General features: G+C 44.4%; 1 protein-coding gene across 6 annotated transcripts in view; it reads left to right on the forward strand.

Moving 5' to 3' along the window:
• PBX1 (PBX homeobox 1) overlaps positions 1 to 24,381 on the forward strand; it is a 316,263-nt gene that overhangs the window by 221,851 nt on the left and 70,031 nt on the right. For all 6 annotated transcript variants that reach the window (XM_074349737.1, XM_074349735.1, XM_074349736.1 and 3 more), the window contains 4 exons: positions 1,746 to 1,990; positions 8,032 to 8,222; positions 15,702 to 15,837; positions 19,907 to 20,066. In XM_074349737.1, coding sequence (XP_074205838.1) covers positions 1,746 to 1,990; positions 8,032 to 8,222; positions 15,702 to 15,837; positions 19,907 to 20,066 — 732 coding nt within the window. The remainder of the gene's footprint in view (positions 1 to 1,745; positions 1,991 to 8,031; positions 8,223 to 15,701; positions 15,838 to 19,906; positions 20,067 to 24,381) is intronic.

Raw genomic sequence — 24,381 nt, forward strand, 5'->3', positions numbered from 1 at the left:
ACGGGCCTTGAACTTCCACTTGACTGTCTCGTGTTTCACGAAAGCAATGCTGCCGTCTTCCTTTTAGCACAGAAGTTGGGCTTTCCTGCAAAACGACTCTCAAGGTTCGTTCTTGTCATGCCTGTTAGAAGCCAGGAGCACGTGGGCACAGCCAGCAGTCACGCTGGTATTATACGTGATGGGCTGCCCCGAACATCTACACGTCCCCTCGCATTGAGCTCAGATCCACCTTCCCTGTCACAACCCCGTGGGGCTGCCTTGCTAGGACTCAGGAGACACTGCACCTGGCACCGTCCCCGTGGGGCTTGCTAGATGCGCCCTGGCTGGAAACAGCCCTGGACTCTCTGATGGTCCCCGGTGCTCGGCCGCATAGACCTTGCTGTCTCCGTCCCCAAACTGTGAACACGTGTGGGGCGCCTTCTCCTCTGCCTTCAATCACATCCCTCCTTTCCTATCTTACCCCCAATTTTTTTTTCATTGAAAAGTCTCTTTGTGTTCTCTCTCAACAGACTTGGCTGCCGACAACTAAACTGGGTTTAGATGAGTAATTTATTTTATGGCAGGTTGTATGAAGGTAGTAAAAAAGAGGCTGCCTGGCTCTTCTGCTGATTTACTAAATCACTTGATCTCTTTCGGTCCAAATCACACCCCCACCCCCTGCAAATGGTCATGATGTTTTAATAAAAAGCAGCCTCTCACGGATGTGGGCCTCCTCCATCCTACCAGAACACCTGCTTCTCTGAATCCCTGAGACAGTTTGTGAAAAGGACCTCACCCTTGTTTCTACCAGGACAGAGTCCTCATTCCCCGGAACAAATAGATCTCAGTTTGGAGAGATAGTCAGCCCTCATCCAGAGGAAAGGTCTTAAGACGTCACCTTAGATGGGCTGGATTTGCTTGGCTTAGGTTATTTTGGAAATGAAACTTGAGGCTGATTGAATATTACAAAGTCAATGAGTGTAAAACCACAAACTCACAGAAATCTAAAATTAGAAATGAAGAAGGAAATTCTTTTCCATGAATTAAAATTTGGCAGTTTGGGGGTGAGAGTGAAAATTATATTCTGTTATAATTAATTTTTTTAGTGTTTTGAAATTTCTTTCATTATGGTAAAATATACATAACATGAAATCGACCATTTTAACTATTTTTTTTTTAAACAATCTCAAGTCCCCGAGCTGCACCACTCACTATTCAGAGTAATTCACGTGCAGGTCTGGATCGTGTCTGTGAGCCTGTGGGCCGTTCTATCCCGCAGCCATGGGGGGTGGTGGGTATCTCCCATTTTAACTGTTTTTAAGTGAACAGTTCAGTGGCATTAAGTACCTTAAGTACATTCACATTCTTCAACCGTCACCACCACCCATCTCAAAAACCCTTTCATCTTCCCAAAATGCAACTCTGGACCCATTAATCACTAACTCCCTGCCCCCCCTTCCCCCAGCCCGTGGGCCCCCCTTGGTCTACTTTCTGCCTCCGTCTTTTGGGCCATTCTAGGCACCTCACGAATGGCGTGCAATTAATTTTGAGAAGAAAGCAAATCTCTCCTTGCATCTTCTCCGCCTCCCATTCCTCTCTTTCCCCACCCTTTGCCCGTTCCTCAGATGCCATATTGCAAGTAATTTGAGACTTTATTGGTGAAGTGACACCACTAAGGTTTTTTGTTTTTTGTTTTTTCCCTGTTGTTTTTAATTTCTTCTTTGGGTTACTATGAACACCTCCCCTCTCCTTGTGTCTTGCTGCAGTTTTGAGTATCCGGGGAGCCCAGGAAGAGGAGCCGACAGACCCCCAGCTGATGCGACTGGACAACATGCTGCTAGCGGAGGGGGTGGCGGGGCCCGAGAAGGGCGGCGGCTCGGCGGCGGCGGCCGCGGCGGCGGCGGCTTCCGGAGGCGCGGGGTCCGACAACTCAGTGGAGCATTCCGACTACAGAGCCAAACTGTCCCAGATCAGACAAATCTACCACACGGAGCTGGAGAAATACGAGCAGGTAACCGCAGCCTTGCGGGGTCTCGAGTCTTCGGGAAAGGGCGGAGGAAACACAGGTCCCCGGGCTGCGCAGCCCTCCCTGGCGGTCGGCGCCCCGGGCCCGGCGCCCCCTGCCCCACCACGGAGCCGCCTGCCGGACTGCAGTCCACCAGGTCCTTGGTCCCCACCACGGAGAACCCCGGCCGCCTGGAGATAAAGGCATTAAAAATCATTGAAGCTGCAAATGATGATTTCAGGAAGTATTAAGAGTCAGTAAAAGGGGCATTCAGTCCCCGGAACTCCGGAGTGTTTGCTCATGCCGTGCAGCCCAGGGGCTCCGCCAGGTGATGTCGGTCATGGGCAAAGTCACCCCCTGGTGTGGGGGTGGAGGGGAAGGAATGGAAGTTCCTCTGGCCCTTGTTTGCTTGTTACTTAGGAAGACCCCTCATTATCCTGGTGCTCATGGAAGCCTATGGGAATGGATACTAAAACTTGGCCTTAATGTCCCTTGCTTTACCCAGATTCAGTTCTCATGGGGGTCAAACATGTTCAGCTTCCAATATGATACACACTTCAAGCTATAAAAAGAGCAGTGGGTCTCAGTGGACCCCTGGAGTCAGACAAAGTTGTATTCCAACCCTGACTCTCCACTGATGGTCTGTGGGATCTAGTGGTCCACACACTGTACCCCCAAAGCTGGTGGTATTTGGCAAAGAGCTGTGGATTTGGAGTCTAGGATGTCACTGAGTCATAAAAATCGTATGAAGGAAAGGCTTTAAGTCATGAAACAATGTGTAAATACATAAATGTTGTACAGGATTCTTATTACAGCAGTGCTCATCTCTACTGGAGACCCCCCCCCACCACACCCACATACATGAATTCAAATATCAATTTTGTTTCCTCTGGTCAGTATAAGCAGCACTATTTCATTAGGAGTCTCTTAAAGTCAGCCTTTCCTCCCATCATTTAGCTGACAAATATGTTTGTTGTCATCTCTTTGGATGCAACATTGTCCTGAAGTCCTAAGTTAACTTCCTTTCATTGAACTGTTAGGTTTCTAGCTTTCTTTTCTAAGAGTCACCAAAGAAAAGGGAGAAATAACAAAAGATAGAAGATCCTCTGCAGTCCACTTCTGACTGTCTAGGTAGAAGGCAAATGCAAACTTAATAGAAAATTTAAATTTTAAAATAGAAATAGGCATTTTAAAATTTAAAGTGAAGAATCATTATTGCACTCCTGTCCACCTGCGAAATGGATTTCAACAAAGTCCCTTCTTTTATGAGTGGGGAAAAAAAAATGCGGTGATGCCTGAAGCCAAGCATGGTGAATTTCAGCCCTCACGCAGGTGTAGGGAGAACATCTGCGGTAAGAGCTTGTGAATCATCACCCTCCACCTTCTCAGGAAAGAACACATCTTATCACGGTGTAGTCTCGTGTACATATTTCCTCCGTTCCCGGGAGAGGCTGAGCTCAGATCAGCCAGCTGGTCCATGACAGTCCCCTGCCCCACCCACCCACTTCAGACCATCACGTTAGTGCTCAGAGTCTGCCCTGACCAACAGGGTGACTCGGGAAGACACATGGGGACATTTCTTCTAAAGGTCTCTAGCTGGCCTCTTGGGTTCTTCCTCCTCTGTGCTTTTCCTGTTTCACCCTCACTACTAACCTTGATCTCTGGCATAACAGTCCATCTAGACCTGTCATCCAGGTTAACTCATGCCACACTCCAGGGACACAGGAAGAGTGTGGCTTCCCTACCCCAACCCCTAATTGGAATGGAGGTTAGGCTGGACGGTGTTAAAAACTGGCATTAGTCTTAGCTCAGGTTGCCAGCTGTACAGAAGAATGGACTATTTTCTTGATGTAACCCCCCTTGTCACTCTTCCATCTTTATTCAAAACTAGTTAAAAAAATGGCCAACATAACTGCACTTGCTCCTCAAGGTAATTTTAGGGTTGGGTCCCCTAAAATTCGTCATCGTCTCCATAAAGTCATCGTCTCCGTATTGATACAGGCGAGGAAATGGAGGTTAGAGAGGTTCGGTGACGTATTTGGGTCACATCTATCCAAAGAGGGATAGAGTTTGCCCTGGAATCCAGTTTTTGACCCTTAGCCCAAAGGCTCTTATTAGAACAACACCCAGTTCCACTTGATGTGAGGAGGGCGTGGACTTCTGTGGACAGTGAAGTGACCAGCTTGTCCTCTCTCTTACTTCTGTGTACTAGACTGATGCTAAGAGAGGCTCGGAATAAAAATACTTTCCTTCAGAAACTTCTCATGAATATCTATTTGATCTAAATAATAAAGCTCTTGGAAATAGGGAACTTAGGGAAAAACTTCATCAGTACAGAGCAAATTAGGCAAATGTAGAGTATAGTATTTATTTTTCTTAAAAAGTACTAAAAAATAATTTCCTTATTTCTATGGATATTTTCTGGGTAAGAACTGAACTGTATTTACGGGTATTGGGTATTACTGCTTAATACACTCTGTGTGCTTAATAATTTATTAATATTAGTTGTATTGTTAATTAGAGTAACTAGCAGATTGTGGGGAAATTATGCCATTAACCTTCCAGCTAGTATGTCTGAGACATAGATCTTCTTTGTTTTGTCTGTAACCATTCCTCCCGGGAACTTTTTTTTTTTTTAAATAGGAAACCTTAGTAAAGTAAAAATGTCACTGTCTGTTTTAATAGCACCTAGATGAAGTTACCAAATCGACTATTTAAAAGCTGGGTTTGTTTTGCTGTGTTTTTAGTTTGGTGCTGGCAGGTAACCAGAGGATCAGTTAGCTTTCCAGTAATTAGCTGCCATAGTCCTCCTCACCCCCCAGCCCCCCCGCCCCCAAAATAAACTACCTGAATCAGGCATTATTTTACCCTGAGGTTATTAGATAAAGTAGGTTTCGAGAGACTTTCATTAGAAAGAAAGGAAGGAAATTGTTGTATTTCATTAAATGAGGCTGGTAAAACACTTTCCCAGCAGACCACGCTGGTAGCTAAGGTATTTTAAAGCTGGCATTTTCTAATAGATAAAACGATGATGTCAGAAACCTGAATTTTATTCCAAGTGCTATTCAAAAAAAAAAAAAATGATGTTCTGGAAGCTTTGCAGAGTTCTTCAGTTTTTGTAAATAATTCTGGCAGGGCCTTGGCAGGGCTCAGTGTCTAGGACTGAACCAGGCTGGGTTAGGTCCATTTTAAGCTAAGAGGGTCCTAAAATCCCAGTTGTTGAGATGGGCAGCCAGATCCAGTTTGAAGGAATCAGAGAGGAGGACGGGCTGAAGAGGGTGCCAGAAGGAAGCTTAAACTCTAGGATCAAATGACATCAACTCAAGCAAGATTTTCTAAGAGAGCGTCTCTTAGGGCAGCTGCTCCCAGAAGTGCCCTTTGCCCTGGCACCTGGGACAGCTCCTTTCAGAACGGGTCCACTCTCTGGGGGCAGCTGGAGGGGTCGCTCTAGAAGGGCCGACTGCTTTGAGGACAATCTGCATCAGTGTTTCCTAGGGCACGGAAACCCTCAGCCTGCGAGGGTGCTGTTTCATTCACGATCGTGACCCCCACCCTTCCCGTTACATCAGGAGGGCCTGACCTCATGGAGAGGTGCTGAGCTTGGGGGAGCTGAGGAGGAGGCATGGGTGGCTCAGGTCCTGGAGAAATCTGGACCCTTTTGTCCTGTCTGTCTAAAATGGACTTGGAACTCCTCTCTGCTGTCTGTTGTGTGTTCCCAAGCAGCTGTTCAGCAGCTGCCCTGCTCCACCTCAGCAGTGGGTGGAAAGACTGCCCTGTCTGTTTCTGGCAGGACAGAAAGGGGGCCCGGGATCGAATGCCCTGGATAAACATCAGATATTGCGAGCATTTTTATTCACCTCAATAAAGCATGTTCTTACGAGCCTAGCACTGTGCTTCCCTGTGGAGAGCAAGTCCACTTGGCAATTCCTCCTTCATATCCAGCCCCGCCCCACTGCCCGCCCTTTAAGCCCCTACCAAGTGGGGAGGCTGCAGCCCAGAGTGGGGTGCAGTGTTTCCCCAGAAAGCAGGTTGGGATGCTTGCAACCGGTGTCACCCTCCACTTCCCTACCCCGCGGTTTCAAAGAATCCCAGCCAACTCGCTGCCTGGTTTTATTTCCCTCCCTTTGTTATACAGATTGTTTGGGGTGGGGAGGGGTAGCAGTTGAGTTTGGGGAGGGAAGATGCTTATAAAAGGATCTTGTGTTTAGATAGTAATTTTCTTAGTGCTAATGCTCCATGGACCTGATCTTATGTGGATTTGTCTTTGGTACCTGCCTGCAGAGTAGAAGGTATTTGAGACCCCCTTTCTTTTCGCCACGAGGGAAACTGAAACCTGGACAAGTTGGCCCAATCTTGATCACATGCTGGGTTTCTAAGTTATCTATATATTGAAGAGGTGATAAGAACACACTTTACATGACCAGACACATAAGTAGTAACTCATGTAATTCTCACCACACCCTTGGAGGTGGGTACTGTCGTCCCCATTTCACACATAGGAAAGACGAGATTCAGGGATCTTGTGTAATTAACCAAGGTCGCGCAGCTAAGCGAGTTCTGGAGCCAGGATCTGAATGCAGGCAATCTGTGGTCTTGCCCCACTGCTTTGTTCATGTGAGTGATTTACTCCCTCCGCAGGTCACTGCACAAGAGCATGGGGACCGCAGCCTTGCTGACGGGTGAGGAATGATTAAATCCACTCTCGGATGAGTAAAATGGAGCACTGATTAGTGAAAGGATTTGCCCACATTCTCAAGGAGGCACAGTCGAAAACCAGGCCTCCCAGCTCCCATGCAGACAGCCCCGGTAGATGTGTCTGCCTGTGTGTCTTTGGCCAACCAACCTGGCAGGATTCCCTGGAGAAATGAAGAGTAACTGTGTTACTGTTACTGTGTATCTGACAGATACGAAGGGCTTTGTGCTGGGAAAGCCATGGCACCACAGTACTGTCATTAGTGAGCGTGTTTCTGCTATTAATACTGAGCTGGCCCCTTGAAGTCCTCAGCTCTTCGACTCTTAAAGCATCAACTTGCCTTTTGTTACAGATCTTACACAGTCTTACAACATTGCTTTGAGTTCACCTGGGAATAGATATTTTATTGAAGGCTCACTAAGAAAACCAGAGCACAGATGATAAGTAATAGTAACTCAGAGAAGGGCAGCGATGTTCAGAGGAGCAAGCTGAGAGTCTGGGAAAGTCAGACGCCCCAGCCTGGAGTAGGAAGAGGCCGGGTCCTGCCTCAGCCATCTGCTTTGCTGTGCGCCTTCATCTCTCGGGGCCTCGGTTTTCCCAGCTGTAAAATAAGGAGGTGGGGAAAATGATGTCCAGTTTCCCTTCCGGCGCTGGTGGTAGGTTGGGCTGTAACCTGAGAGATTTCCTTTCTGCAGGGATAACTCCTGATCCTCTCAGTCATGTTTGATGCTGTTTCTATACGGATTCCCTTTGTCTTGTAGACACGGTGGATTTTCAGAAGGCCAGCCCTAGGGGCTGCTAGGAGAGAGTTGGTAGAATAAAACTAGAAGTGGAAATAGATTTTTGAGAAATCTCCCAGGAAGAGTTTATCAGAGCTTTTAATTCTGTGATTCCACTCTTTGGGCTGCTTGCACATCCCCCAAACTGAATATTTGGGAACCCTAATGTGTCGCAGACAATCAGCAAGGTAGAAAGTTCTTGCTGTATTTGACCTCAAACTCTCTTTGGCTGTTAACGTTGCAGTAAAGGGTTGTGGAGTGTGTTTTATGCTGGTGTCCGTGTTCTCATCTTTCACAGTAGTAAAATCATGAAAAAAATTGGTTTTGAAAAATGATTAAGAATTCTCTTTTCCCTTTAAAAAAAAATTCACATCATGGCCGAAAATTATAGCCCAACGAGGGATTTCCAGGCAGTCACTGATTTGTTTCTGATTTGACAAAATGCCACAGACTTGCCCCATTTTCTTTCCCTGCCCAAGTCTCCAGAAAAGCCCACACAGCCTCACGTCACGGGCCTGGCGTGTGCTGAGGCCCGGCCCTCACCCCGCCCCGTGTCTGTCGTCCTGCCCTTCCAGGCGTGTAACGAGTTCACCACCCACGTGATGAACCTCCTGCGAGAGCAAAGCCGGACCAGGCCCATCTCCCCGAAGGAGATCGAGCGGATGGTCAGCATCATCCACCGCAAGTTCAGCTCCATCCAGATGCAGCTGAAGCAGAGCACGTGTGAGGCCGTCATGATCCTGCGTTCCCGGTTTCTGGACGCGCGGTGAGTCACCACGGCAGGTCTGTCCTCTGGGGGAGTCACTGATCCGGGGTTGGAACCCACGGCTGGACCTCTCCAAGGACTCCCATGTTCAGTGCCGAGCCCCGTGGAAGCCTGAGAAGGGTTCTCGGGTTGGGAAAGGCGGGCTGCAAGGGTGGCTGAGCTGTCGGGTTTCTCCAGCTCCAGGAAAATGTGCGATGGGGGGAGGAGATACGTTCTTATCGCCACTGCTACTCTGAGGAGAAGCGAGGAAGACTTAGCTACAGTGACGGGGAAGGCAGGACTTTTTGTTTCATACCACGCGGTGCCTCTCTCACAGGTCTGTGTTCTAACTATGGGCCAGTGGAGGTCTTACTCAATATGACCATGACCTATTTTCTCCAAGAAAGACAGTTCAGATTGAGAGTTTCCCACACTATATGTAGGCAAAGAGTGCATCCAGTTCGATTCAACAATTATTTATAACCAGTTACCTGAGTTTTAGGGGTCCAAAATAGTAAGACATGGTCCCTTGGGCATAGAGGGGCAAGGAACTGTCTGATACGGGCCAAATTTTCAATCAAGATTTGATGTTTTCTATCTGACATTAACTTGTGACTTAACTTGTGGTTCAAAGAATTCAGTTGAAACCAGGGATAGAAAGGTCCTTTAAGACAAAATCGAGACTACAGAACAGGTAATCAGCTCTTGGTCCCCCTCCTCTCTAGACCAAAGGATTTGTGCAAACCCCTTTGGTTTCTTTGGCTTCTGTTAATCCAGCCTGTGACATGGTAATAATCCCATCTTTCATCTACCCTAGAGGAGCATGTTGATCATTGATCTAGTAAAGTAGTTTTCAGCGTGTGGGAATCCATTGTGATCTATAGTTCATCTTAAATTAGCCATCTTCTACAAGTGCACATTTCATCATTATTTCAGTTCCTGAATATAATCCCGATCTGTGATTTCTATTATTAAAGCATTAGGTAGACATGTCAGGGTGGTCTACCATTTCACAATCTGGAGTTTTGTCCCTTTTCGATCAGACATACAGATTTTCTGCTCTTTAAACTTTTCCACCCCAAAAATCATGTGTTATTTAGCTCTCTTAGCTGAATATCTCTGTCGCTTCCCAAGTATGGTCTTTACAGTTCACAGACCTCTTTAAAACCCCCTTGGCATCTCCCAAACTCCCTTTTACTCATTGCATTTTGGGTCACATGGAATATGAAATAAGAATGCCAGGTAGCAGACTGTGTCTCTGAGCCAACAGAATTCCACAGAGTGAGTCAAGAGAAGACAAATGAAGAGAGCTTTTCCCAGCTGAGCATGGTGAGGAGGAGGAGGGGAAGCCAGAGCAGCCCCTCCCCGGAGCGGGACCCCTTGTGTGTCTCCCTCCCGCCGTGGCCTGCAGCCAGCCTGGCTTCTTTAAAGCAGGCTGCTCCGCACGGTGCGAAGTGCAGGTGACTGGTGGCCTGGGTCTGGTCTTTTCCCTGTGCTGTAGCCACCGCCACGCTGCGTATGTTGCTGACATCCCCATGGTAACGCCCCTCGTTAAAATGCTGGAGTTGGTGTTTATGTTGGCAGATATTGAAAAAAACAAAAAGAAAGAAAGAAAAAAAGAAAAGTTGGGCCCAGAATGGGTTCTTTTCAAGAAAGAAATCAGCGGGAAAGGAGGAGCAGAATGATTTTCTCATAGGATTTCTTCCCCCAGTGACTCTGCCATGCCCAGCTGAAGGTCAGACTCTAAAAGACACAAAACTCAACAAGCTTTGTACACAGTTCCTTTCACTTCTACCAGCCTCTGCCTAGACTGTTCCAGTTGGCACCCGAAGGACAGTCACTTGAAGAGAGGGTCTCTTTCCTGCTTCAGTTGCAACCTTTGAATCATTGCCTCTGAGCCAAGATTCAAAACTGAAACAACGAACCTATTGTCATCGTGATTAGCATTTATTTTGAGGGTATGTTCAGTAGGACTGAAAGAATATGACCCCAAATGCCAACCCGAGGCTGAGCAAATGTTTTTTTCTCCCAGCTCAAAAATAAATGTTTGCCTGGACCTCTTGATTGAGGTAGTTAGTATCGCTCCCAGTGCTGTCTGTAATCGGGAGAAAGAGCTAAACAAACTTTAGTAAGAAAGACATACTCACTACGATGCTCATGTGCTGCTCTAAGCCATGCATGCGATGGGCAGGGCTTCATCAGGAAAAGATTTCATGGAAGACAAATAAAATACAAGGGGGGCTTGATTCAGGAACTGGATTCATCTTTGGAATGTATTAGGTGTAGAATTGAATGTTACTGCTTTGCTGTGTAACATTCCTTATATTTTCTGTTGCTGCGTAACACATTTCCACAAAGTTCACAGCTCAAAACAACACAAAGTTATTATATCGCAGTTTCTGTCATTCAGGAGTCCAGGTTTTTTGCTCCAGTCTCACAAAGCTGTCATCTCAGGGTCACCTGAAGTTGTGAGCTCATCTAAGGCTCATTCCAGTCGTGGGCAGAATTCAGTTCCTTGTGATTATAGGACTGAGGTTCCCAGCTCTTAGCAGTTGCCCTCCTCATAGACAGCATGCAACTTGGCTGCTTGCTTTCTTCCTGGAGAATGTCACCATTTTAAGGCTTTAATCTAATCTCCCATTTCATTAATGCAAAGTCAGCTGATTAGTAACTTAATCACAGGAATGATATCCTGTCATATCACAGTGCCCCACAACACACACTCAAGAGGAGGGGATGTCCCCCAGGGTAGAATCTTGCAGAGCTTCTTAAGTTTCTGCCTTCCACACTCCTCACTGAGCACTTGGCCCAGGTCTTGTCCACTCAAGTCATATCCTTTTTCTCTTCCTTACAGTGACTTAACTGTGCCAGAAAAGTTTACCTTAAAAATTCTACTCATTCATTCATTCAACATTTATTATTTCATTCTGTATACCAAGCATTGTGCTGTAAAACTTGGTAAGGTTATTGTCAGGACCATAAATATGTTTCTGTTAGTTGAAAGAGAGAGAACTTGTAAACCCTTTTAATGATTTTCAAGCAATACAGTAATTTTAACTTTTTTTTTTTTTTCTGATAACACCTTGCTGGAAATAACAATGAGAACCTAAACACATGGTTGGAAGTACTTCACCCTGGTAGATGGGGTTACATGATTGGCAAAGAGCATGGCAAGGGGAGGACATGCAATACAGTCTGGTCAAACTGGCACTGTATTGAGATTTGTTTACTTCTGATTGAGTTGTTACTCTCTTCCAACTGCTATATTAGCCACTGGAATTACAAAGATGAAAAAAAATGCTTATAAGTGTGAGTCCCACCTTCAAGAGCTTATAATCTCCTGGGACAGTCACTCTTAAAACTGCGCATGAGTGCGTGAAACTGGTCAGCCAGGTTCCCTTGAAGGGGAGAGAGAGCCAGGGGGAGGCAGACGGTGATGGCTGTCAGAGGCATGTGATGTTTCAGACAACATAATTCAACTCCAACAAGCGTTACTGACTTGAATGCTTGCTACGTGTTAGGCACCAGGGTTTCAAATACGTGTGAACACGGCTGGCTCCTCCCCTAGAGGGGTTTGTGGTTTAGCTGGGGAGACATATGTGAACTTGTGACAAATGCTGTGGGAGAGGAAGATGCAGGGTTGTGTCAAGAGGCATGGGAGCATGAACGCCGCGAGTGTCTTTGGGGAACAGAGAAGCATATGATGTCGCTCGAGGAAATTCTGTAGAGCATGTGTGGGACTGGGGGCAAATGAGGCACTGGGGGATGGAATGGATCCCCCGAAAGACCTTCACTGTCCCAGGGAAGATTCAGAGTTGTCCTGTTGAGCAGCAGAAACCCTCCGAGCTGTTGAAGGAGTGGATGTAGCCATTCACAGGCTAAGTTCTCAAACTGCACCGCTTGGATTTACATTCTTGCTATGACCCTGACTGTCTTTGTGACCTGGAATAAGTGGCTTACCTTCCCTAAGACTCAGTTTTTGTGTCTCTAAAATGGGGATAATTCTATACACAGGAATAAATATGGTATCTGTATATAAAAATAGATTTTAAAAGTTTCTGCTATATAGCACAGGGACCTACGTTCAATATCTTGTAATAACCTTTAATGAAAAAGAATATGAAAACAAATATATGTGTGTGTATGCATGACTGGGACACTGTGCTGTGCACCAGAAATTGACACATTGTAACTGACTGTACTTCAGTAAGAAAAAAAAAAGGATAATGTCTGGAACATAGAATTCATACAATAATTCAGCTATAATATAAGGATCACTATATTATACAGTTATTATTATTATTATCATCATCATCATCATGATCAGATCCATGGCGTGGAGGAATTACTCCAGTGATTTTCTTGAAGATGAGCTGAATTAGAGAGAGACTGGGGAGGGGACCACTTTTGAGGCTTATGCTTCTGAAACGGGGAATGCAAAATAAGTATGAAATACCTTCCCCATTTTTTTGTTTCTGTTTTTATTTTTGAGTCTTACCTTTCCCATTTTATTCAAATATTTGGAGGGAAAATTTCTTAAGATAAAGATTGGTATATAATGGAGTAGCCTAAAGCAGGACGTTGTGAAGACATTTCGCGCCTTTGACAGCATGCCCGGGGCTGTGAGTCCGCGCTCTCCTTCCAGGAGGGCTGCTTGGGCCCTGTTTCGGGAAAGCATCAATGTAGAATTGCGCTGTCTAACACATGGCGTGTTGATTTTAAATTTAAATGAATTAAGACCAAAGTGAATAAAGATTTTAAAGTTTAGTTCTCGAGTTAACACTAGCCGTGTTTCACCGCGCAGTAGCCATGTGCAGCTAATAGCTCCTGTATTGAAGAACAGAGAGAGCATTTCTTTTCCTCTCTGAAGAAAATGCTTTCAGACAGCACTAGCAAGACCGTTCGATGACGGAGACAGTGGCTTCTCTAAACCCATTTCAAAAATAGCAACGACACTAAGGGTGGAACAGAAGAGACAGACATGAAATATAGAACTGGGGAGGCTTGCTCTGATGAAGACAAGAGAGCAAGGGGGGTTGAGAATCCCTCCCAGATTCTAACACAAGCTAGACACGCAAATATTTGAACGAGTGAACAGACAAATTAGCGAATGCAAGGGACCGTGTGTCTCTGGTGATGTCATTATATGAGGTGGGTCACAAAGAAAATGGAGCTGATTTGGGTGAAACATGGCAACTAGAAACACAGAGTTTGTTTGAGGTGACTGGGGTACGCAGTGGTAAGTGTGGCGATGGCTCTGGAGAGAGGCATTTGGGAAGAGACAATGCATTTGGTTGCTTAACAACATACACCTGCAGTGCCGACCCTTCTCACTCTGGAATCACGGTGATTCGAAAGATTCCATCCCTAAAGTTTGATCAACTGCCACATTTCTTAAATCTACCCGGATGCCCGACTATCCAAGCTTTCGGTTGGCTTGAAATAACAAATGTTAACACACTGAGCTGAAAACACGTCCAGCCAAAGCAAAGAAACCCGGTGTCTTAGTTCAAGTAACCTTATTGTCAGAAGTGTGTTCTTTTCACTGGGTCTCTTGAAATTCTGCAAAAGCCTGATTCTGAGGTTTCAGAGGCCCTGGATTGAGACAGTCACTGAAAGAGGTGACAAGTGTGTCGCTCAGAGTACAAGAGACCACCTGTGGGAAGACGGCACGTTGCAGGGAGGAGAGAGCGGGAACAGCTGTCTGCACCATCCCCAGACCCCAGCTCATTCCAGAGAGGCTTACTTTGAGCTCAATTGGAAGTGTCCCAAAAAACACACTGTAACGCTCACGCAAACAGCAAAGGAACAAACGGACTCTCCCAATTAGGGAAGCCTTCAGGGTCCAGTTCCCCAGGCCTAAGACAACTGTTTGCTTTAGGCAAAGAGGAAACCGGAGGTTATCTAAAGACTAGCCCGGAGACTGTTAGCCGCTTGGCTCTCTTGCTCCCGTTCCCATCATGCAAGAGCTTTTAATGCATGCCTCCTTTTTAGTTGGACCTTTTAATCCAATCTGCCCAGTTTCTGATGCTGGGTGACCCAGAAACTCGGCATGATTTGGGAGAGTGACTTGGGCTTGGCATAATCTGGACAGATGTGGTTAATACCTACGGACAGATGGTGTTCATCCGGTAAAATCAGGCACTTTATTGTGTTAATTAATCCAAGTGGGACCCTGAAAATACAATATTAGCTGAATTTCCTGTCTAGCAAGTCGATCTGTGCTTCTGTTGGCTTAAATTGGAAATTTCTCTATCCTGGCCTAACTGGGGATGTTCTGGATTTTTTTTTTTCCCCAATAAGGAAAAGCTTTTGTTAAAAGCAAGAAAGGCAAAAGTGTTAATGGAGCTAACTTAAAGCTAGAGAGCCCACCCCGTCAAGGAGGTGCATGTTACATCTGCAAGGAGCCCCCATCCCTAAGCGTCCCTGTGCGATCCTCAGGCCTTAACTGGGAGGAGGCCATACAGTGATTCACACTTTAAATTAGTTCAATTAGCACTTTTTTTTTTTTTAAGGCAGAAGCATGCTTTTATTCAAAAAGTGGGTTTCTTCCCTTTTGCACCCTATAGATGAAATCAATTTCTCCGGGCTTACATTTTACCACTTAGCAGCTGTTCCTCCTTAAGAAGGACCGTTTCTTTCCTTTCGAGGGAGGTCAGGCAGTCCGGGGGTTAACTTCTGTCCGTCCCCTGCCTCTTCTCCACACCTTTTAAAAGCACTGCATGCACTTATATGGGGATAGAACGGAGGGAAGATAACTTATTTTTAACTTATGGTTCCAGAGTCTTGGTATCATTGCCAGAAGGCGATCTGTATATAAAAAAGAGTCTGGGTTTTGTAGTCAGGCAGACCTGAATTCATATTTGGGCTCTATTACGTGCTAGTTGAGTGAGCTTTGAACTCAGTTCTTCATTGGTAACTGGGGAAAACCCTATCTATCTTACCAGTTGTGGAAAATAAATAACTTGGATTGACGGCCATGCACCTGGTAGGAAGAAACACTGTCCCCAACAAGCCTTAGTGTTTGTTGTGGACCAGGCGCTGTGCTGAGTCCTTTCTGTGTGTGGCCTCATTTCTCCCTAACTCTCACCCTCTGAGGTCAGTATGACTCTTCCAACTTTGATTTGAAGAAGCTGAGTTTCGGAGAGGCAGCCCACATCACCCAGCTGGTATTCAGGTGGTCCAGGGTTTAAAACCAAGATGGCTGGATCCTGCAACTTCACGCTCCTCACGAAGCATCCTTATACACCACTCTGCGTAAATCCATGTGCCTGCTCTCTGTTTAGTGGCCCCAACAGTGCACAGTGAAGTGTGTAACGAACACTTTCAGTGATGCTTTCAGCATCCAGCCCTTTGGCGCAAATCTCCTCTTGTTCACTTTTTCCGCTCAAAAATGGGTCTTCTCCCAGAAGCAGACCCTCTCCTGGCCCTTTTTATATGCATTTGGTGTGAACTTTTCTTTTTTTCGTTACCGCTGTTGTTTCCTTTCCCTTTATGAAGGCGGAAGAGACGGAATTTCAACAAGCAAGCAACGGAAATCCTGAATGAATATTTCTATTCCCATCTCAGCAACCCTTACCCCAGTGAGGAAGCCAAAGAGGAGTTAGCCAAGAAGTGTGGCATCACAGTGTCCCAGGTAAGGAGCCCTCAGAGGCTCAGCCGGTAGCCTGGTCGTGGCGGGGTTGCAAGGAAGGGTCTTGGAGGTCCTGCTTTACTGAACTGTCGTGCCTTGTAAGCACGTGATGCCTATAAGGAAGTTTCCAAGTAAGTACCTCGAAAACCTTTAGAGGGGCTGGCAGAAGTAGGAGACTGAGTAGAGCACAGTGTGAAAACGGGGAGAGGATTCTTTCCTCTGAGTTCTCTGTTGCTTCAAACGGGTAAAAGTTCCTACGTGTACTTGGGAAGCCCCCCCCCTTTTTTTTTGCCCACCCCAGGAACTTTTTAAGAGTCAGTGAACAGAATTTTCAAAAGAAAGGGATTCAGATGTCCTCTCCTGGTGTACTCACTCCGTAACTGATGGAGTGTAGGAATTTTAACATGTCACGATGATGGCGTTGGAATGATTGCACAAAATGTCACTGAGTGCCCCCTCCCCCCAAAGAGCGATAACCATAACAGGTGCCTACTGACGTGGAAAGATACATGACATAAAATTTTTATAGACCTGGAGTCCTCAACATTAATATGGAGTAGAAAAGTAGGCAAGTTTTATAGGTATCTACAGTGTCTACTCAAAGGATCCATCGAAACTTCTTCCTCGGTCTGAACCGCAAATACCACCCCACTCGTCTCTAGTGGAGACCAGTAGGAATAGTTCTGAAATCTCTCAGAGAAGGGTTTCCTTAAAATTACATCACCTGCAAGAGCGTCAGAGGTACTGGCGTTTCCATAAAAGGAGAGAGGGGAAGCTGGGGAGAAGGGGATTACTTTAGTGAGAAACTTCACTTAACATTTTCCAAACGAAGTAGACCCTGTTTTGTTATAAACTGAGCCTCTCGGCTTCCTTGAACTGAATCCTGGCTGCTCCTCCTCCCCACCGGGTGCTGAGCCCATCAACCCGTGTTTAGCTAAGCAGAATTAGGTCTAGTCAGAATCAAGGACTCCCCACAGGGGAGCTACAATGAAGAGACTGCCAGGGTCTCCCCTGCAAGCTGTCAGCGGTTTTGCAGCAGCCTTGGAAACGTTTTGGATAAGGCAGAAATCAACCCCTTTTCAGCCTGGACCTTCCGCAGGTATTTGGACCCAGCTGAAGGTCATTTCCAGCCTTGGCAACCCTGGGAAAGCAGAACATCAGTGGTCAAATTCAGGTGGCCTGGTTTTATCTCGGTTTGTAGCCATTCTTATCTAAATTTAGACCCTTTGTCCCCAGGAAAAGAGAATTGATGGGTTTTTTTGACCCTTGCTGCACTATTTGAGGAATGGTTCCAGGTATGAACCACATCACTGACCCACAAACAGTGAATTTCAGGCATGGAATCTTCTCCTAAAGTAAAGTTAAATCACCATATTGTTTGAGTTCAAAGTCTGGGATTGAGAATTCCAAATCCTTATTGACAAAAGAATGAACTTCTTAGGATCTAGTCTGTATTGTATCTGAATAAAAAATGGAATCCTGGCCTATTCCAGCAACGTTCACTTCCTTCATTATGTAAACTCAAGATGCAAACAGTTTGTCCATTAAAATGATTATTTCCATGTACTGTATCACGTTTCTCTTTCCTCCGTCCCTCCCAAGTCCATACCCTTTTTCCTTCCCCATCACTTTGCTTCCTCCCAGTTCCTTAACACTGTTCTCCCTGGAGTTCCTTCTTCCTCTTGGACCACTCCTGTTCAGTCTTGCCAGAGGATCTCTCCTTTCTACCTGTGCCTTTCTTTACCACTCATCTCGTCACTTCCCAGCCCATGGTTCTTAACCATTTTTTGAAATCACATATTCTTCTTTACTGTTGAGGCCTCTGTGATCCAAAAACAAAGATACGCTCGTATACTGAAACCCATCTAGTTACCATCCTCTCGTCTGATCCTTGAATAGCCCTTCCTCTGTGCGAGTGCTGCTTATAAGTGTAGCATCCGCAACACCCGAGAACTTGTTAGAAATGTAAATTCTTGGGTCTCTCCCCAGTCCTGAATCTGAATCTCTGGTGGGAGGGAGCAGAAGGCTAGAGATCTGTTTTAATAAGCCATCCGTGCACACTTGACTCTGAAAAGCACCGTTCTACAGTCTTAACCTGAGTGATCCCCTCCGTGCTCACAGCTGCAAACTTGGTTCTATTTGAATATCCGGATGAGCCTTCTCTCCCGGAACGCCAAACGCGTGTGTCTTACTTCCCACTGGACCTCACTGTGGCCCTGCCCAACCAGCTCTTCAAACTTTAACATGTTCAAAATGTGAATCATACTTCCCCCCAGAGAATCGATCATTCATTGTGTGTTTCCTGTCTCTGCGTCAGCCGTCTTTGTATCCCTGGTGCCTAGCACATGGGGGACCCTCGTCAATGACTGTTGGACAGTGAGTTGATGAATGAAAACGCCGATTCTGTAGTGTTCAGGGCAGATGACATCCCCCTAGTGGACAAGGCAGGAAATGCCTGAAGGGACCCAGGATCTTCCCTATGGGAGCATCTTTTCTCCTGTAGTAGGGAGTCGTCCACGTGTCCCTTCTCCACCCTCTTCCTCCTCACCTTTCTCTCACGTCGCTGATTTAATTAGACCGCCAGCATTTCCTTTTTTCCTCTAAAGTCATCCCAAACCACATTCATCTTTCCCCCTCTGTTCCAGCTCACCCAGTTACCTCAGAAGACATCTCCCTGCCTCTTTCCTCTCGTCTTCACTTACAGCTCAAAAAACCACCACGATTAGGATTGACTCATATGACTAGTACAAGTTACATCAAGAAAAACATGCGTTTTGGAGTTTTAGAGTGAAATTAGAGATACGGTCCTTGAAAGGACCCAGAAGTGCCCTTCTAATTTAACTGTCTTTCTGTAGGCACCCATATTTACAATAAATAAAGCATTTTCTCGTAAATTTTTTCTCTCTTGTTTACAAATATTGCAACGGTATGGTTTGATTTGTATAACAAAGGCTTGGCATTTCTGCTGTAATACAAGCTGTATATAGGTCTATGGGGGATAGCCTTACAAGATTTTTTTTTTTAATTTAGCTAATGCACTTTAAAAACAAGTGTAGTTTGCAAGAATTTTCTTTATCTGCCATTGTTGGGGTAAATTAAATTAGATGTGGTACGTGTGTTGCCAGCTTCTCCTTTCCTCACCAAATTCATGGTTTGTTTTGTAATTGTATAAAACCACAACATTTTCCCTTGAAATCACATCTGTAATATGGGGTGTAAAACTCTCCTCCCTCAGAGTGAAATTATGGGAGTAAAATTTGAGTTTCACTTGTGTCTAGAAGAGGTCTTGGTATAAAGGGAACAGGGACACAGAATCAAGCCAGGACAGCCACTGTGAGCCACATGAAGGAATTAAATTAACCAACGAAAGTAAATTGGGTTTATTTTGTGTCTTGGCGTTAACATTTAAAGCCTGGAATTCAAAGGAATAATCAGTGGCATGCTTCAGTCTTTCCTTATGTAAATAACACCAAGCTTTGCACAAAATACTGAGTGAAATCTATTAGGTTGAATTATATTGATCCAAAGGTCTATAGGACAGGGCAGCTAAGAATCCCGTCCACATTAAAGTTATTTAACTAATAAAAATTTGAAATTAATCCTTCCATGAAAGCACCCATATGTTGACATAGATTTATATGGATGTTTCAAGGTCTGTATATTTTGACTGCCCAAAGTCAGCTTTAGCATTGATAAGTAACTACAGGCATTTCTCCCGCTGTTTAGAAAATGCTGTGTTTATTTGAGTGTCATCTACTTAAGAGGTAAGCAAATTGAAAATGCTTGCCCTAAACTAAAAGGGTCCTAGTTAAGTGAGCAGCTCTTCCCTAGAAGAATTTGTATCACAGCAGTTTTGCTACATTGTGTTATTATTAAGCATGAGAATCTCATTTTATGTCGTTCCTCCCCTCAGAGCTCTCACTTCAGGTCTTTTAAGTGATGTTGCGAAATCAGAGATGGGTTAAGACCAATTAGCCTACCTCTTCAACCCTCTCCTAAGTGCTTCCTTTTCTTCAGTGATGTTTGTGCAGGATGAAATGGTAACTTTCTCATCTTCTTTTACACGTTCTAGGTATCAAACTGGTTTGGAAATAAGCGAATCCGGTACAAGAAGAACATAGGTAAATTTCAAGAGGAAGCCAATATTTATGCTGCCAAAACGGCTGTCACTGCTACCAATGTGTCAGCCCACGGAAGCCAAGCTAACTCACCCTCAACTCCCAACTCAGCTGGTTAGTTTTTTTCTTTGATTTGGGGGAACTGTTGTCCATTTTTTATACTTGCTTTTTCCTACATTGGGGTTTTTCTTTTAATTCTTTAGATTGCTGATTGATTTATGCATTTGATTGTCTTTTTTTTTTTTTTAATTGATACCACTTTGGGTTTTTCTTTTTATTTCCAAAAAGCATTGTGTTTTGCTGTTTATAAGCTGGGCTTGTCAGAGGGTTTGCCCTAATGTGTCTCTTTAAGTTGGACAGAGGTAAACTGCTTGGTTTTGATGAGAAGACCTCTAAATTCTCCTTTCAGAGATGCCAATAAGTAAACTTGACCTACTACTTAGAGACAGTCTCTTGGGGTTCTAGCAGTTAGTCTGTTTCCTGTAAAGTTGTTATCCTGTCTGTTTCGCTGTTCCCATCATGTGATGTCTGGGTCATCTCCTGGCATGCATTCTGCGCAGGAATAGTCACTCTTCTGTACATATCTCATTAGAATGGTCTGCAAAGCCAACTACCATTATTGTTGTTCATTGTTTATAGTTGTTGTTCTTTACTGTTTTATTGTGTTGGTTTTCTTTATGGAAACGACAAAGAAAATTGCCATTCACGAATTCAGACGATTTGGATTCCGGTTTTCCTGTCATAGCATCAGTTATGTGCTATGCCCTTGGGTTTTAGTGAATATGTATTGTACCACTAATTTCAGAGTTGGGGCTAACATAGTATATTTTGGGGTGTTCTTGTACCATCCGTTCATAATTTCCACATGTGAAAAAAAAAACAGTCAATAACACCTACAGTATAACATTAGTGTTGGTACGCTCTGGAAGGCATGTATGTTGATGCTTTATTTTTTAAGGGGAAACCAGAAATATTTCCTTATTAAATAAGTTTATTAAGTTAAGTATTTATCAAGTGAAACTTTATTTAAAAAGTCTCAGATTAAGATATTCTCCCCCCCTCCCCCAATGAACCAGATGCATTGATTTTGGCTGTGGGGTGCATGTCTAAGAAAATTGATGCCTCCAACTTTAAAGGATCACAGATTTAAATATGTTAAATCCCAGTATGATTTAAAAATCCAGTTTCTAGCATGTTGGGGGGATGTGATGTCTTTGACCCCACAACAGGTTTGCCACTAAAATATGTTCTCTTTTTACCTTATGGTGGGTTGTTATGGGAGACGTGGAAGGCTCTGCACAGTAAGGTCTTCTGTGAGCTTCTGGATGCACTGATTTGTTATCAGAAGGTTCTCCAAGTCACTCAGCTGTACCATCACAGCCCTCTTTTGTTTAAATGGAATCATGCATGAAAAGTGGCCAGGGCTTTGTAAACTTGGATGTGGTAAGACAATGTAGAATTCAATCCAGTTTTCTTGTTCCCAGCACTCCAGCACCACGGGGAGCATATTTGCTTTCTGAAGTTTTGTGAGTGTATGTTTCCTTCTTTTCTCATCATGGTCTGATTGACAAAGGATCGAGGCTACCAGGTTCAATAACTAGAGAGTTTCCTTCTTCCCCATCTGGTCAATTATTAAGCATCTCAGACCCGGCCACACTAGTAGGATTGCACTGCTAGGCAGACACCTACACTTGTCTCTTTGGAAAAAGTACAGTTCTGTCAACATTAACAAAAACGCACTCAACACTCCTGCAAAGGTTATCATCATGCAAAACAGATACCAGAATGACTTCTTCCTCTCCCGGATAGATCTGCATCGCAGATGGCATAGCATGATTTATGGCTCGTCCTTAGACCGGCCCCATGGACTCCCGTCGTTACTAAATCCGTAACTTTTTATTCTTTCCTAAAGCACTTAAAAAGAGAAAAGTAAGCATTTTAACCCCCAAGTCTGTGCTTAAGAATTATGTTGGCTCCCTTGGAATGCCAGTCTCTGATTACAGTTTTCTAAGGAATTTTTCTGGTGGCTTAAACTTCATGTGACTATCCTGAGCACAAAGTAAATTATTATGGAAAATTTGAGCTAAGCTTTCCAGTTGTGCCTAAGATGTTGGAAATAACATGCAGAGGAACCCCTTTGTAGTGCTTTTTCAAAAATAGAGACAAAAGCAAATGCTATTGTATCTGTGCAATCGCATGGAATTTTAAACGATCAATGTTTTAACAGCAAAAGTTAGAAATGGGCTTTTCTGTATTTTCTTTGCTCTTAAGACAACCCAAATCATTTCACAGATAAAAGGAAAACTTCAGAATGTTTCAGCTTTTCACATAGGGTATTTATTATAATGCTGTGTGCCAGCTCTTTGATAATTATCCAAAGGATAAATGATCATTGAATTAGCAAGTGTTAAATAAGCAGTAATAAGAAGTTAATAAGTGAAAATACATTTTGGTTGAGTTTGAAGTCTAGAGTTCTGGAACCTGGGGACTTTTTATATCCTCAATAGCGAAGCAGGAGTTTTTTCCAGAAGCTTTGCTAAATATAACTACTCGTTTCTTCGGCAAGGAAGATACTTTGCAAGTAAATCTTCTTCCTTGTAGAGGCTTTTGTGTGGAGAGCGGTAGTTCAGTATCTTTATTTAGGCCCCTTCTAAATATTTCTGTTTGTTGATACATGCCTGGCCTCCTGTTTCCTTACACATAATTCATAAAAATCATTTCGGGCTAGAGCCTGTGGGGATTAGCAAGCGTTTGGAGATGCGTGGCAAGCTTTGCATTTTACACCAGCAGAGCTGGGCAAAACGGATGGGGCAAGGAGTGGCAATAGAAGGGAGACAAGAAAATTAAGCTTTGAACAAAAGAAAGCAAAAATGGGGACCAATTAGAGCAACAGTTATAACCCTGGGTTTGTAATTCCTCTAGGGGGACCTATAATGGCACCTTCTCCACTTCCTGTTTTTAATGAGATTATGAAAGCAAGAGTAAATATTTCAGAAAAAAAAAAATAGGGCCTTTTGAGGAAGATTGGATTGTCTTTTGGGAAGGTTGGAGAACATTTTAACATCCAAGAAGAAAGAAATTGGCCTGTGCGTTACAGAAACTTGCCGCGAAGTCGCACCGACGTTGATATTCTATCGGGAGCTGGGATTAGCTAAACAGCCCCTGTTTTGTTTTGTTCTGTTTGGTTTGTGCAGTTCAGAACCCCTAGATTTGAATTCTTTTGCTTAGCTGTGTGTATGTGTGTGTCAAGGACAGCAGCAGATTCAGCCATGACTGGTCAGTTAGTGGCAAGCTCGTTTACAAATTCCTATTATACTCCTAGTAGGTTTGATGCTATTCTGGATTGGCAGGCAGACGATTATCATATTAAAACCCCCAGACGCTGGCTTCCCAAGAGAAATTTACGTGAAGTACGCACATTTAGAGAGGAGGCAAGACGTCCAGAGAATCTGACACTTCTAGCAGATCCACAGGAACCCTTATAATTAATTTTTTTTTTAAACCAAGTGAAAGAATTTACCCCATTGATGTTTGCTGCTGTGTTCTTTCTTCCTCTGTTTCTCCCCATAATTTCTAAGTGGAAAACACAGCCTCCTGGAGTTGAAACTCCAGAATCTGACCATGCACACCTACTAAAGGGGTTTCATGTTGAACCAGACCACCTTTCCCTCTTGTACTTTGCCCTGAGTAGAAAGTAACAAAGATTTTTGGATTTGAAAGGGAAGAATTGTGGAAAATAGAGAGGCAAGTGTGACATAACTAAGCTGACATCGAGCAAAGAGGCTCTGTCTTTGAGCTTCCAAATGGTATGAGAGTCCAGTCTGATCAGGCTGGACACCTAATCTGTGGGGAGCCTTGATTTCTAAACTGCAAAAATGAAGGCACTACTTGCCATCCATCTGCTTTGTAAAAATGCTGTGAGTAATAATGAGCTAACGTTTTTAACCACCTTGAGTTCCTGAGGAAGAAGTACATTCATTCTTGTTCTACGTCATTGGTTCTCAATCATGGTAAACTTGCACCCCAGGGGACATTTTTGGTTGTGACAATTGTGGGGGGAGGGCGCTACTTGGCATCTGCTGGATAGAAGCCAGGGATGTCGCTGACCATCCTACAATACGGAAGACATTCCTCCACAACGAAAAATCATCTGGTCCAAAATGTCAATGGTGCCAATGTCGAGAAAGCCTGCTCTAGGTTTAGATCTCGTCATTAATGTTCTGTTTGGGGGATTTTGAAGTTAACTGAGTTTGGGGTTTTTTCCTGAACACATTTAATTCTCCTGGAGACTCCTTAGAGTAGAAACGAAGTGCTTGAGAAATTATCTTATGAAAATGGAGGTTTACGGATCTCCACATCATCGTGTTTGTGTGAGCAAATGCACTAGCGTCCGTAGGTGATGCGTCATTTCTTCTCCGTCTAGTTGAGG

Source organism: Camelus bactrianus, chromosome 21, assembly GCF_048773025.1.
Source record: "Camelus bactrianus isolate YW-2024 breed Bactrian camel chromosome 21, ASM4877302v1, whole genome shotgun sequence".
In the NCBI taxonomy this organism is placed as follows: Eukaryota; Metazoa; Chordata; class Mammalia; order Artiodactyla; family Camelidae; genus Camelus; species Camelus bactrianus.